This window comes from Salvelinus sp. IW2-2015, linkage group LG26 (genome assembly GCF_002910315.2).
Source record: "Salvelinus sp. IW2-2015 linkage group LG26, ASM291031v2, whole genome shotgun sequence".
Lineage (NCBI taxonomy): Eukaryota > Metazoa > Chordata > Actinopteri > Salmoniformes > Salmonidae > Salvelinus > Salvelinus sp. IW2-2015.
In genome coordinates, this window is record NC_036866.1 from 20,850,530 (window position 1) to 20,864,983 (window position 14,454).

The 14,454-nt window shown below is 41.8% G+C and overlaps 1 protein-coding gene across 5 annotated transcripts; it reads left to right on the forward strand.

Annotated features, from left to right (window-relative positions):
- Positions 1 to 823: 823 nt before the first annotated feature.
- LOC111952131 (heat shock factor protein 4-like) lies at positions 824 to 13,309 on the forward strand. 5 transcript variants are annotated; one of them, XM_023970642.1, is made up of 14 exons: positions 824 to 1,075; positions 1,575 to 1,607; positions 2,287 to 2,395; positions 2,642 to 2,769; positions 2,872 to 2,996; positions 3,564 to 3,660; positions 3,792 to 3,859; positions 6,367 to 6,466; positions 6,664 to 6,779; positions 9,359 to 9,550; positions 9,700 to 9,808; positions 10,009 to 10,074; positions 10,383 to 10,487; positions 12,528 to 13,309. In XM_023970642.1, the coding sequence occupies exons 1-13, from the start codon at positions 950 to 952 to the stop codon at positions 10,440 to 10,442; spliced, it is 1,329 nt and encodes a 442-aa protein (XP_023826410.1). In that variant the 5' UTR covers positions 824 to 949; the 3' UTR covers positions 10,443 to 10,487; positions 12,528 to 13,309. The 5 variants fall into 5 exon arrangements, with proteins under 5 accessions (XP_023826410.1, XP_023826412.1, XP_023826414.1 ...); XM_023970644.1 differs by having other exon boundaries at positions 10,383 to 10,483; XM_023970645.1 differs by having other exon boundaries at positions 825 to 1,075; positions 3,585 to 3,660.
- Positions 13,310 to 14,454: the final 1,145 nt, after the last annotated feature.

Here is a 14,454-nt window from a genome sequence, read left to right on the forward strand (position 1 = left end):
AACCTTAAGGGGTGCCATGTATGAAGAAAGAATTGAACTATTTTGGTTAAATCCAGAAGCTTTTTTTCTAAGCATGCTGTACAAAGGTTGCTGCTCGTTTTGAACATAGCCTATATGTCAGCCTTGAATATAAGCTATATTTTTCAGTGTCACTATTTTGCATTTATGTTTTGTATTTTGGTATTTCTTTTTCAGTGTTGTTTCAGTGATTTTCATCACATCACAATTGTAGGCCCTACTTCTATTTGTATTTATGTTTCAGTTTTTGTTAAGTGCCTAAGGAGCTTAACTATTTGTCATGTGACTAAACCCAGATCAAGATACATAAAAATGAGGATTCTTCAGAGATGCAAACAAGAATTCCAATTACATGGTCACAAATAAGAACTCATTTGTATTTCTGACCGGGATTTGGAATCAGACAGTCAGTTAGTTAAAATAACTTTATATTGTTTTGGGTAAAACAATAACCTTTGTGACACAAAACCAGTGGGCATTGATACACAATTCATGCAAAGCACATACTGTACTATGTACTCTTTCTAAGGGTTGGATGATGTTGTTATATGATATTTATGTGTTTGTCTATGATCTGTGAAGATAAGTAATTGAGGAGTCTCAGTATACACACCCACACACACGTATTCACCAGCGCTCCTGTGCTGTATCGTATTGTCTGGCATGACAGTGTGCTATTATTCTAGGCTTTGTGATGGCCTGTATTGTTTTCCAGTGGGGTCTTTTGTTGTGTTGGAGGGCTATGGTGATGCTGCAGGGGCAGGTTTGTGCTGACGATGGCCTGTAGGGATGACAGGGCCTGATATGGCCGTATGACTGGTCCAGAGAGAGTCAGCAGCAAAGCAGCTCAAAGATGGAGTAGGACCTGTGCACATACACACTCTTACACATATTCTTAATAACACCGCCTTGCTCCAACTGAAGCGCAGCCATGCAGGAATCTCCTGGCTCTATTGGTGTGGATGGAGGTTATGCCAGTAATGTGCCTGCCTTCCTCACCAAACTGTGGACCCTGGTCGAGGACCCGGACACCAACCACCTCATCTGCTGGAGTGCTGTGAGTACCTGAAGCACTGACTTCTGATTGGTTAAGTTGGTTAAAGAGAGTCAGAGGTCTTTCATACTGTTGAATACATTTAATGTGTTTGATATAAATTACAAGAATGAGAAGATAAGTAATGGTTAGGTGCAGTGGCAAGATAGAACTATGAGTAATAGACAAGTTCTATGTTTGACTATCAAATTAATTGGATATCATGACTGTTTATACTCGGGTTGACTGAAAAGTGGATGTGTTTAAACCTTTGGTTAACCCAAAACATGTGCCTCGCATTCATTGGCAGTATTAGATAGATCTGGAGGGTAACCGAGTAAATGTCTTCCAGTGTTGTTCCCTTTATAAACTAAGGGTATCGTCAAAAAGTATGATTAGTATCGATCATATCAGTATTGTATCACACATCTTCACAGTGTAAGAAGTGGTGAATGAGACCACATACTAAGCAACCCTTGACATCTTTATCTTTGTACCTGTTTGTGTTACTGTTATGCCCAAGCCTCCACAATCTGGCTTACAGAGTCCTCAAAATGTAAGTGAGTAACCATCTTTGAGAGAATCATGACTTCATCATGTTCATTAACTGATTTTTGCTTACTGGACACATATGGGGATAGAAATATTGACTTTAACAACATTTTCAAAATCATGTAGCCAACCTGTTTAACACTTAAAGAATGTGCTATTGGACTATGATGAAATGACAAAAGTCCATAAGCTTCGCATTGATTTAGTGTCTAAGAGATATGGGTACAGTTTTCTGGTACATCGTTTTTTCCCTCAACCTTCATTTTAGCACTTAGAATTCTTAGAACTTAGAATATATATATTTTGAATGTAAGTGGCAAAGCTTCCCCTGTTCTGTTTTAATCCAGGTAGCCTGTAAAAAATTAACTAGGATATACACATTTCTCAGAACAGATGTTATATGGACTTATTGGTATAAAGCAAAAAATACACTTCCTACTTGATCAACCTTCACAGGATTTATAGAACTGAGCATTATATGTTTTTGACATTGGGCTGGTTTCCCGGACAGCCTAGTCCTGGACTAAAAAGCATGCTCAATGAAGAATCTCCATTGAAACTGCATTTTGGTCCCTTTAACTTGTCTGGGAAACTGGCCCTGAATGTTGAATTGAGGTAGTCAATGTCTAACCAGTGTTTCATAGAACTTAAACACAAACCCCTATTTTGGTTATGTCCCTCAGACTGGGACCAGCTTCCATGTGTTCGACCAGGGCAGGTTTGCCAAAGAGGTCCTGCCAAAATACTTCAAACATAACAACATGGCCAGCTTTGTTCGTCAGCTCAACATGTGTGAGTACCTCTCCTCAGCTCTAGAGAATAGAGACATACCCTGTCAGATATTTAGCAGTATTTAGAAGTCAATTGTGTAGGAGTGACTTTTGTATTGTTTATGTGTAGGTAGGCTATGCATTAATTTATGTATTTGAGTGTTTGTGCCTCTGGATGTGTGTTTGTGCCTCTTGAGGTGTGTGTGTGTGCATGTGTGTTTGTGTGTGTGTGTTGCTGTGTGCCGCAAACCTCTGGGCTGATGTACAGATGGCTTCAGGAAGGTGGTGAACATAGAGCAGAGTGGTCTGGTGAAGCCAGAGAGAGACGACACAGAGTTTCAGCACCTCTACTTCCTGCAAGGCCACGAACACCTGCTGGAGCACATCAAGAGGAAGGTGAGACAGAAACCTAGGAAATAAAAAACACACACACACACACACACACACCAACAAAGTACACATAGTGAGACATCTGTGTCTGTTTGTCTGTGTGTTTAGGTCTCCATCGTGAAGAGTGAAGAGACTAAAGTACGGCAGGAGGACTTGAGTAAGCTGCTGTATGAAGTACAGGTACTGCGCAGCCAACAAGAGAACATGGAGTGTCAGATGCAAGATATGAAACAGTAAGTAGCAATATGTGCTGATACATGGCATCAATCATAATTACAACAACAATTTGCTAAATTAATACAATTACTATAATCAGTACTGTAGTTGGTGTAATGCTATAAAAAATGTGGTTTAAGGCCACTGAACTGGGACAAAATGTATTACTAACCATACTAAGCCATACTGTATGTAACAGACTCATAGTCCATCCTCAGTAGCCCATGCATTGTCCCTGGCCTCATTATATGTTCCAATGGTTAGGTCTATTGTCTACATTGGTTTAAGAGAACATTCAGCTGCTCACCTGACATTCAGCTGCTCACCTGTTGCGCCCTATAATAGCATCAGGTGTGCTGGTCAGGTGGTGCATGTGTCAGGTAGCAGAACAGGTGGTCTTGTCACGTGTCTCTATCTGATCTGGAATCAGTGGTGGTGACATCTGGCTGAACCCTCAGATAGGACACATCAGGGTGAACAGGCTGAAATCAGAGCATCGCCCAGTAATCACACATATAGATCACACACGTGGGACGTGCGGGGTGGTGAGTGAAGGGGTGATAGTAAACTGGTGAATGCCACAGTGGTCTGTCTTACTCCTCCAGGCAGAATGAGGTGCTGTGGAGAGAGGTGGTCTCACTGAGACAGAACCACACCCAGCAGCAGAAAGCCATGAATAAGGTGAGAAATTCTCAGTTAACATGACTATACAGTGTGTGTGAATTAGAGAGAGAGGAAAAGAGAGGGAAAATGGGGAGTCAGAGTGTGTTACTTTGGTGCTGAATCATTCTCTGTTTTTTGCTCCTTTATAGCTGATTCAGTTCCTTTTCAGCCAGATGCAGTCAAACACACCCAGCACTGTAGGAATGAAGAGAAAGCTGTGAGTACATTGTCCTCGACACACACAAAGGCTAAGATTCACAATACATGCACTCAAAAACACACACACACACACACACACTTGTATGTACATACACTCGTTAACACACCATACTAACACATCGACAATAGTCACACAAACACACAAACACAGCAGTGGGAATGGCCAACTCAGCTGTATGTGGTCAGCTGACGCGCAACACAATCCCAGCTTGGATGAATGGAGCTGAATGCTGAATCAGACCTACTGAGCCCTAAGCCCCTCACACACACACACACAATCCCTCACCCATCCCTCCCATCCTCTCACACCCACACCACCCCACTGAACCAGGGCGCATGACCCTCTACCCTCTATGGGAAATGCACCATCAGCTTGTGTGACCCGTGTGAACAAATCGGTCAAAGTCAAAGAACAAGGGACAGTGACATAAAACACTCATATTTTCCCTCATTTCATCTGTCACATTCATACCGCCAAAAGATTTAGAACTGACATCACTTTAACTGGACATTTTCAGATCTGTTTATACCGTTTCCAATAACATTCATAACACTGTGCCATAGCTGGCTTCTACAATGCAATTTATGCTGACATTGTGCCCCACTGTTGGTGGTTAGTAATGGAACACTCTTAGAAAAAAGGGTTTCAAAAGGGTTATTCGGCTGTCCCCATAGGACAGTGGTCGCCAACCGGTCGATCGACTTGTCGATCTCCAAGGCATTTCTAGTCGATCGCCAAACATTTCTGTAAAAAACCCAACGATAAAGCCTTGTGTTCCTATTTTTTTTTTTATTAGTCTCGGGCTGTTTGTGGTAGGTGCAGCCAATTCAGCTGTCCTGCGCGCCAGATAGGCAAACTGTTGCCATTTTATGTGCCTGAAGGTACAAACTCTGCCTTCCCGGTGGGCCTGGAGAGGAAATCAAGTGCACTATGCCTAACCTGGCCAATCAGATTGCTCAGATGACAGAGTCTGCAGTGACGTAGCAGGCATAAAAGAAAGCTTCAGCAAAATTTCAAAACGATTTCAAAACGTTTAAAACCATGACAAGACAGAGACTGTCAACGAATACAGCAAAGAGCTGCTGTTTTTATGAGTGAGTTCATGTTTAAGTTCTCACTCAGCACTGTCAACACTTTGTATTAAACACTTTTATAACCCATAAAATGCGCGTTCTTCCTATTTCCACTCAGCGCTACAACAAGCAGTGCAGCAGTAATGAATAAGTAGGAAAGTGTATCGATAGGCTTGCGTTGTTATTATTATTAGCGGCTTGGGTCTTTTTTAATATCGAGGAATATTTCACTTCCTCTGTTCATATGTGTAACAACATGAATTTGTGCATGAGGCAGAAATAATGCGGTGCGAATCGAGTTTCGCCATCAGCTGGAAGACGGTGTCCCTTTTTGTTCAGTGTGCAGGAAAGGGAGAGCGGAGGGATGTTGAGAGACCGACCCTCAGTCTGCTGCTCTCTCCCTCTGCTGAGACTGACCATCAGATGCAGGCACCATCAGCCCAGTAAAATAAAAAGCTAATTATTTAAATGTATGCTCACTCAGCTGTGCCTCAAAAGTAATACAACAATGGATCTATTACCGTTGTGATCATATAACCTACCTCAAATTTTGAAATATATATATATTTTTAAATGTCCCGAACAATGCATTAGCAGGTAAATTCAAGCAAAGCCAGTATGCGGTGATAATGTATTGGGCCTATAGCTTACTGCACAAACCTCATTGCTACAGTACTGTTTTTAATTGGTTATTGTTGCATAAGCTTACATTTTTTAAGTCATGTTAATAAAAAATCAGAGTGGTAGATCTCAGCTTGCATTTTGACTCAGGAAGTGATCTTGACTCAGAAAAGGTTGATGACCACTGCCATAGGATAACCCTTTTTGGTTCCAGGTAGAACCCTGTTTGGAAAGTATTCTACATGGAACCCAAAAGAGTTCTACCTGGAACCAAAAAGGGTTCTTTAAAGGGTTCTCCTGTGGGGACAGCCGAAGAACCCTTCTAGGTTCTAGAGAGCACCTTTTTTAGATATATTGCTGATAGAGATATTACATTATGTGCACACTGCCTTTGCAAAATAGAAACAGCAGTGGTTGATATAAGATGAATAAAATAAAATTATCAGAAAAGTCAATGACATAATGTAATTCAAAACTTTTCTCTGTTGTCAAAAAGCAAGTGTGTATTTCAGTGTTTTAAGGCCTACATGTTCGATACAAGCGTAGCTTTATTAAAAATGTAGTTTCTCAAAACTACCACTGCTGTCTCGACTCACCCTTCCAATCCATCAGAAGGGTTACAGTTACTTCCCCTTATCCTCGGCTCTCATCCAGTAAGGCTATGCAGACACAGCTGTCTAAGGCTCTCATTCTATAAATTATGAGTTAACAGTTCCAAGGCATTTCATTGCAGAAGAGAAGAAAGTACTTCCATTGATTCACTATTGATTTCTCTATATTCCCCATCATGGTGATGCTTGGCCCTCCTAGTCCCCTTATGTTGGACGATGGCTCAACCACGCCCCCAGCCTCCAAGTTCAGCCATAACCACCAAATGGAGCCATTCCATGAACCGTTCTATATCCAGTCGGTATGAACCCACTCTACCTTTCACCATTACACTATTTTTACAAAGTATGGTGCTAGATGTACTGTGTTTATAGTTTCCAGCATTGGGACATCATGACTATCATATAAAAATATATATATTTTTAACTGCATAGTGACTGTCAGGCTATGAGCTTCACAAACCTTTAATTAAACTATTTTACTGTTCCTTCTCCACAGCCATCCACAGAAACAGCCTCTTGCTCCAATAGTGCAATGACAGGAGGACCAATCATATCAGACGTTACTGAAATGTCACAACCCAGCAACATGCAAATGCAAACAGAGGAGACAAGGTAAGTGTCAAAGAACAAAAGCAAAGACACATTTTATCCTGTAGTGGCTTCCAAAGCATCAAAATCCAGTATGTAGTCGAGATTGGAAGAAATCTGTTGTTGAGAAGCCTTTTTCAGCAGGACTGATATAAGCCTCTACTGTTTTCAACCAAGATCTCAGCGATCACTGCCTCATTGCCTGCATCCGTAACGGGTCTGCGGTCAAACGACCACCCCTCACTATCAAACGCTCCCTAAAATACTTCAGTGAGCAGGCCTTCCTAATCGACCTGCCCCAGGTATCCTGGAAGGTTATTGACCTCATCCAGTCAGTAGAGGATGCCTGGTCATTCTTTAAAAGTGCCTTCCTCACCATCTTAAATAAGCATGCCCCATTCAAAAAATTTAGAACCAGGAACAGATATAGCCCTTGGTTCTCTCCAGACTTGACTGCCCTTGACCAGCACAAAAACATCCTGTGGCGTTCTGCATTGGCATCGAATAGCCCCCGTGATATGCAACTTTTCAGGGAAGTTAGGAACAAATATACACAGGCAGTTAGGAAAGCTAAGGCTAGCTTTTTCGAGCAGAAATTTGCATCTTGTAGCACAAACTCAAAAAAGTTCTGGGACAATGTAAAGTCCATGGAGAATAAGAGCACCTCCTCCCAGCTGCCCACTGCTCTGAGGCTAGGAAACACTGTTACCACCGATAAATCCACTATAATTGAGAATTTCAATAAGCATTTTTCTACGGCTGGCCATGCTTTCCACCTGGCTCTCTCTTTCGTATCGTCTGAGATTCCCAAAGATTGGAAAGCTGCCGCGGTCATCCCCCTCTTCAAAGGGGGAGACACTCTAGACCCAAATTGCTACAGACCTATATCTATCCTACCCTGCCTTTCTAAGGTCTTCGAAAGCCAAGTCAACAAACAGATTACCGACCATTTCGAATTCAACCGTACCTTCTCCGCTATGCAATCTGGTTTCAGAGCTGGTCATGGGTGCACTTCAGCCACTCTCAAGGTCCAAAACGATATCATAACCGCCATCGATAAGAGACGTTACTGTGCAGCCATATTCATCGACCTGGCCAAGGCTTTCGACTCTGTCAATCACCACATTCTTATTGGCAGCCTTGGATTGTCAAATGATTGCCTCGCCTGGTTCACCAACTACTTCTCTGATAGAGTTCAAATCGGAGGGCCTGTTGTCCGGACCTCTTGCAGTCTCTATGGGGGTGCCACAGGGTTCAATTCTCGGGCCGACTCTRTTCTCTGTATARWTCAATGATGTRGCTCTCGCTGCTGGTGATTCTCTGATCCKCCTCTACGCAGACGACARCATTCTGTATACTTCTGGCCCTTCTTTGGACACTGTGTTAACTAACCTCCAGACAAGCTTCAATGCCATACAACTCTCCTTCCGTGGCCTCCAACTGCTCTTAAATGCAAGTAAAACTAAATGCATGCTCTTCAACAGATCGCTGCCCGCACCTGCCCGCCGGTCTAGCATCACTAATCTGGACGGTTCTGACTTAGAATATGTGGACAACTACAAATACCTAGGTATCTGGCTAGACTGTAAACTCTCCTTCCAGACTCACATTAAGCATCTCCAATCCAAAATTAAATCTAGAATCGGCTTCCTATTTCGCAACAAAGCATCCTTCACTCATGCTACCAAACATACCCTCGTAAAACTGACCATCCTACCGATCCATGACTTCGGTGATGTCATCTATAAAATAACCTCCAACACTCTACTCAACAAATTGGATGCAGTCTATCACAGTGCCATCCGTTTTGTCACCAAAGCCCCATATATTACCCACCACTGTGACCTGTATGCTCTTGTTGGCTGGCCCTCGCTTCATACTCGTCGCCAAACCCACTGGCTACAGGTTATCTACAAGTCTCTGCTAGAAAAGACCCGCCTTATCTCAGTTCACTGGTCACCATAGCAGCACCCACCCGTAGCACGCACTCCAGCAGGTATATCTCACTGGTCACCCTCAAAGCCAATTCCTCTTTGGCCGCCTTTCCTTCCAGTTCTCTGCTGCCAATGACTGGAACGAACTGCAAAAATCACTGAAGCTGGAGACCCATATCTCCCTCACTAGCTTTAAGCACCAGCTGTCAGAGCAGCTCACAGATCACTGCACCTGTGCATAGCCCATCTGTAAACAGCCCATCCAACTACCTCATCCCCATACTGTATTTATTTACTTATCTTGCTCCTTTGCACCCCAGTATCTCTACTTGCACATACATATTCTGCACATCTACCATTCCAGTGTCTACTTGCTATATTCTAATTACTTCGCCACCATGGCCTATTTATTGGCTTACCTCACTTATCTTACCTCATTTGCACTCACTGTATATAGATTTCTCTTTTTCTACTGTATTATTTACTGTATGTTTGTTTATTCCATGTGTAACTCTGTGTTGTTGTATGTGTCGAACTGCTGTGCTTTATCTTGGCCAGGTCGCAGTTGTAAATGAGAACTTGTTCTCAACTAGCCTACCTGGTTAAATAAAGTTTAAATAAATCAAATAAATAAAAACATAAGACTGCTGTGTTTCTGCCCCCACCCAGGGATAAGTGTATGATGCTGATCAAAGAGGAGCCAGGGAGCCCAGGGGTGCGAGGCCGGGGGGAGGGGGTCCCACTGGGCTCCTGTGAGGTGTGTTCTGAACCCCCCGTCCTCCCTGTTGCCATGGTACAATCCGTCCTGGAGGGCCGAGGGTCTGGAGCAGACAGGAGGCTCAAGAGACCTGCTCTGGAGAGGTAGAGACACACACACGAACAAACAAACAAACATGTCCATCAGTTTTCCAAGCTCAAAAATACGTTTTACATACTTTTTTATAATTACATATGAATGTATTGTTTTCCAGTGAAGCCTTAGTAGTGTGATATGATGATGTGTGTTGTAGGCCTGAGGTACCTGATGCTGAAGAGAATGTGGACATGAGTCTGGAGGACCTGCAGCTTCTCCTGAGGACCCACCAGCAGAGTGTGGAGCCCACCACAGCTGTCATGGATGTGAGTAATACCCTCCAAAACTTGGCAGACACAGAGTTTGTTCCAGGACTGTGTCACAAAGGCATGGGACACAAAATGACTGCAGGAACAGATATACTACCTCCCATTTGAAGATCTCTAGTTTCTCTTCACTAGGTAGGAGTGAGTCAGACAGTGTTCACAGCAGCTCAGATTGATATGATGCTGTTCTGTCTTTACAGCCATTCAATTTCAACCTGCCCTTGAGTGAGTGGAACTTTACTGATATGGATTCCAACCTGAAATCAGTGAGTAGAATGTGTTTATGGTGTTTGAATTAGCTCTCCATATATTGTCTTAAAGTCTAGTTATATTAAGTGAAATCAACCCGCCAGTAAAGTCGGCGCAAGTTGTCAGTTACTTGTCAGCCATACATTTCTATGGCTTTAGTCAGACAAGGACAGGTAATGGTCGAAAAATGTGTCAACAATATGCCTTCTTACTTCTTGGGTAGATTAATCAGTGTGTGCTGTGCAGGTAGCATCTCTGCAGTTGATTGAAAGTACTGGTCAGTGTTATCTTCAGGTGTATCCCACTCTGTGTTGCTGTGTTCCAGTACATGTTTCAGAGTCAGGAGGCAGAGGCTTACCCCAACGCTGGTTGTGAGGAACAGTGATGGCTTGACAGATCCGCTGGCACATGCTTGTCCTGACAAAGGCAGGTAAAGTATATATATGGCACACACTCAGCTACATCATTCATTTAATCAGATGGCTCATTCATCACAAAACCCACTAATATTGCCAATTACTTTAATGATTTTTTTAATTGGCAAGATTAGTAAACTTAGTGATGACATGCCAGCAACAAATGCTGACACTACACATCCAAGTATAACTGATCAAATTATGAAAGACAAACATTGTAATTTTGAATTCCTTAAAGTGAGTGTGGAAGATGTCGAAAAATTATTGTTGTCTATGAACAATGACATGCCACCGAGGTCTGACAACTTGGATGGAAAATTACTGATGATAATAGCAGACGATTTTGCCACTCCTATTTGCCATATAGTCCATTTAAGCCTACTAGAAAGTGTGTGTAATTCCGTTACAAAAGAATAGTAAAGCCCCCTTTACTGGCTCAAATAGCTGACCAATCAGCCTTTCACCAACCCTTAGTAAACTTTTAGATTTGTTTTGACCAGATACAATGATATTTTACTGTAAACAAATCGATAACAGACTTTCAGCACGCTTATATGGAAGGACATTCAACAAGCACGGCACTTACACAAATGACTGATTGGCTGAGAGAAATTGATGATAAAAAGATTGTGGGAGCTATTTTGTTAGACTTTAGTGCGGCTTTTGACATTATCGATCCTAGTCTGCTGATGGAAAAACGTACGTGTTATGGCTTTACACCCCCTGCTATATTGTGGATAAAGAGTTACCTGTCTAACAGAACACGGAGGGTTTTCTTTAATGGAAGCCTCTCCAACATTCCCCAGGGCAGCTGTCTAGGCCCCTTACTTTTTTCAGTCTTTACTAATGACATGCCAGTAAAGTAAAGCTAGTAGAGTAAAGCCAGTGTGTCTATGTATGCGGTTGACTCAACACTATACACGTCAGCTACTACAGCGACTGAAATTACTGCAAKAATTAAGAGAGCTGCAGTTCTTTTCAGAATGGGTGGCAAGGAATAAGTTAGTCCTAAATATTTCCAAAACTAAAGCATTGTATTTGGGACAAATCATTCACTAAACCCTAAACCTCAACTAAATCTTGTAATAAATAATGGGAAAATTGAGCAAGTTAAAGTGACTAAACTGCTTAMAGTAACCCTGGATTGTAAACTGTCATGGTCAAAACATCTTGATACAACAGTAGCTAAAATGGGGAGAAGTCTGTCCATAAGCAGGCAAGTCCAACAGGCCCTAGTTTTGTCGCACCTGGACTACTGTTCAGTAGTGTGGTCAGGTGCCACAAAGAGGGACCTCAGGAAATTACAATAGGCTCAGAACATGTACACAGCGAGATAACATTAATAATATCCATGTTAATCTCTCATGGCTCAAAGTGGAGGAGAGATTGACTTCATCACTACTTGTTTTTGTAAGAAGTGTTGACATGCTTAATGCACTGAGGTGTCTGTTTAAACAACTAGCACACAGCTCAGACACCCATCCATATCCTACAAGACATGCCACCAAAGGTCTCTTCACAATCCCCAAGTCAAGAACAGGCCCACAGTACTACATAGAGCCATGGCTACATGGAACTCTATTCCACATCAGGTAACTGCTGCAAGCAGTAGAATATGATTTTAAAAAATGATCAAAATACACCTTATGGATCAGTGGGGACTGTGAAGAGACACACACAAAGGCACAGACACACATTCACATGATAAGACATGCACACTACACACACGTAGACATGGATTTTGTATTGTAGACATGTGATAGTGGAGTAGTGGACTGAGGGAAGACACTTAATGTGTTGTGAAAAGTGTTATGAAATGTAATGTCATGTAATATTTTAAATTGTATATAACTGCCTTAATGTTGCTGGACCCCAGAAAGAGTAGCTGCTGCCTTGGCAACAGCTGATAGGGATCCTTAATAAATACAAATACACACAGCCATATCTCTTACTGGATTTGTGCATAGTTGAATGACGATTCTATGGACAGCTCAGTCCATGTGTAACAATAACAGCAAATATAGACTTTTCTTTCTTTTGCATGTCCTTTTCAGGCCAGAAAACAAGACATTCCTCAAGGCTCTCAGATTTGTTCCATCCCCTGTCGCCATGTTTTAGATCCAGCCTACCTGACCCAATGTGACCAGAGCAGGAGGGATTCTTGTCACTCAGAGCTCTGTGGGCCTATCTTCCATCCACTAGGATGTCCGTTCTGGGGAGTTTTCAGAAGCACTGTATAGCTTTTCAGAGAACCAGAGTTGAATCTATTTGGAATTATTCAGACTTCTTTCACTGATGTTCAACAGTTTTACTGGTGGGGACCCTGGCAGTTGTCACTTCAAAGGCTGACCTGCAGGACATCCTAACATAAGCAATGGCTTCTCTCCTAAAGCTGGACTGATCTACAGTCAGAAAGCCTGACTGAGGGATCTTAATTCATAAAAGACCAACCGACCAGTTGACATTTCAAGGATCAATTCCGAGTACAAAAGTGGAGTTTGGAGTATAACCGGCACTATTACGAAGTTCCAATATTCTCTGCCATCATGCCAACGGTAGTATGAAAAGTTGCATCATACCACGGTGGCCCTGGTTTGTAAGCACTTTAGTCTCTGTGTGAGAGTTTCTGCTTGTGGAGCAGATTTTTTTCCAAAATAGCATATTTGGTTGTATAAAAATATTCTCATGACAAATACTATATTTGTATTTAAAAATGATATTCATAAGATAACAGAAATAGTGTTACTTCTCTTCTGTATGTTTTAATGTGAGAAGTCTAGGAAATATTTGATGATAGAATTCCCATTTGAAAAAACAATGAAGACACCATACATTGCTTTTTTGCACAATTTGTATCAGTATTTATTCTTAATCACAATCTATATATTTCTCTTGAAACACTCAGTGCTTTTCCTGTGCACAAGAGTAACTTTGATTTTCATCAAGTTGTCTATGATGACTACTAGGCTGTGTATAATATAATGCATGCATTAGTAAAATTAGAACAATAGGTAGATGACCCAACTTCATCTGAACTCGCTAAACAGAGAGGATAAGATCAACATGTAGACTCGCTAAAACAGAGAGGATAAGATCAACACTGTAGACTCTCTAAACAGAGAGGATAAGATCAACATGTAGACTCGCTAAACAGAGAGGATAAGATCAACATGTAGACTCTCTAAAACAGAGAGGATAAGATCAACATGTAGACTCGCTAAACAGAGAGGAAAGATCAACATGTAGACCGCTAAACAGAGAGGATAAGATCAACATGTAGACTCCTAAACAGAGAGGATAAGATCAACATGTAGACTCGCTAAACAGAGAGGATAAGATCAACATGTAGACCGCTAAACAGAGAGGATAAGATCAACATGTAGACTCTCTAAACAGAGAGGATAAGATCAACATGTAGACTGCTAAACAGAGAGGATAAGATCAACAGTAGACTTGCTAAACAGAGAGGATAAGATCAACATGTAACTTGCTAAACAGAGAGGATAAGATAACATGTAGACCTCTAAACAGAGAGGATAAGATCAACATGTAGGACTCGCTAACAGAGAGGATAAGATCAACATGTAGACTCGCTAAACAGAGAGGATAAGATCAACATGTAGACTCTCTAACAGAGAGGATAAGATCAACATGTAGACTCTCTAAACAGAGAAGGATAAGATCAACATGTAGACTTGCTAAACAGAGAGGATAAGATCAACATGTAGACTGCTAAACAGAGAGGATAAGATCAACATGTAGACTTGCTAAACAGAGAGGATAAGATCAACATGTAGACTCGCTAAACAGAGAGGATAAGATCAACATGTAGACTCGCTAAACAGAGAGGATAAGATCAACATGTAGACTCGCTAAACAGAGAGGATAAGATCAACATGTAGACTCTCTAAACAGAGAGGATAAGATCAACATGTAGACTCTCTAAACAGAGAGGATAAGATCAACATGTAGACTCGCTAA

What these genes read in the sequence shown, in the direction of transcription:
- LOC111952131 (XM_023970642.1), top strand. Translation starts at nt 950, where the DNA reads ATGCAGGAATCTCCTGGCTCTATTGGTGTGGATGGAGGTTATGCCAGT. An exon ending in ACCTCATCTGCTGGAGTGCT is followed by an intron (nt 1,076 to 1,574) that starts GTGAGTACCTGA and finishes GTTATGCCCAAG; the next exon opens with CCTCCACAATCTGGCTTACA. An exon ending in GCTTACAGAGTCCTCAAAAT is followed by an intron (nt 1,608 to 2,286) that starts GTAAGTGAGTAA and finishes TATGTCCCTCAG; the next exon opens with ACTGGGACCAGCTTCCATGT.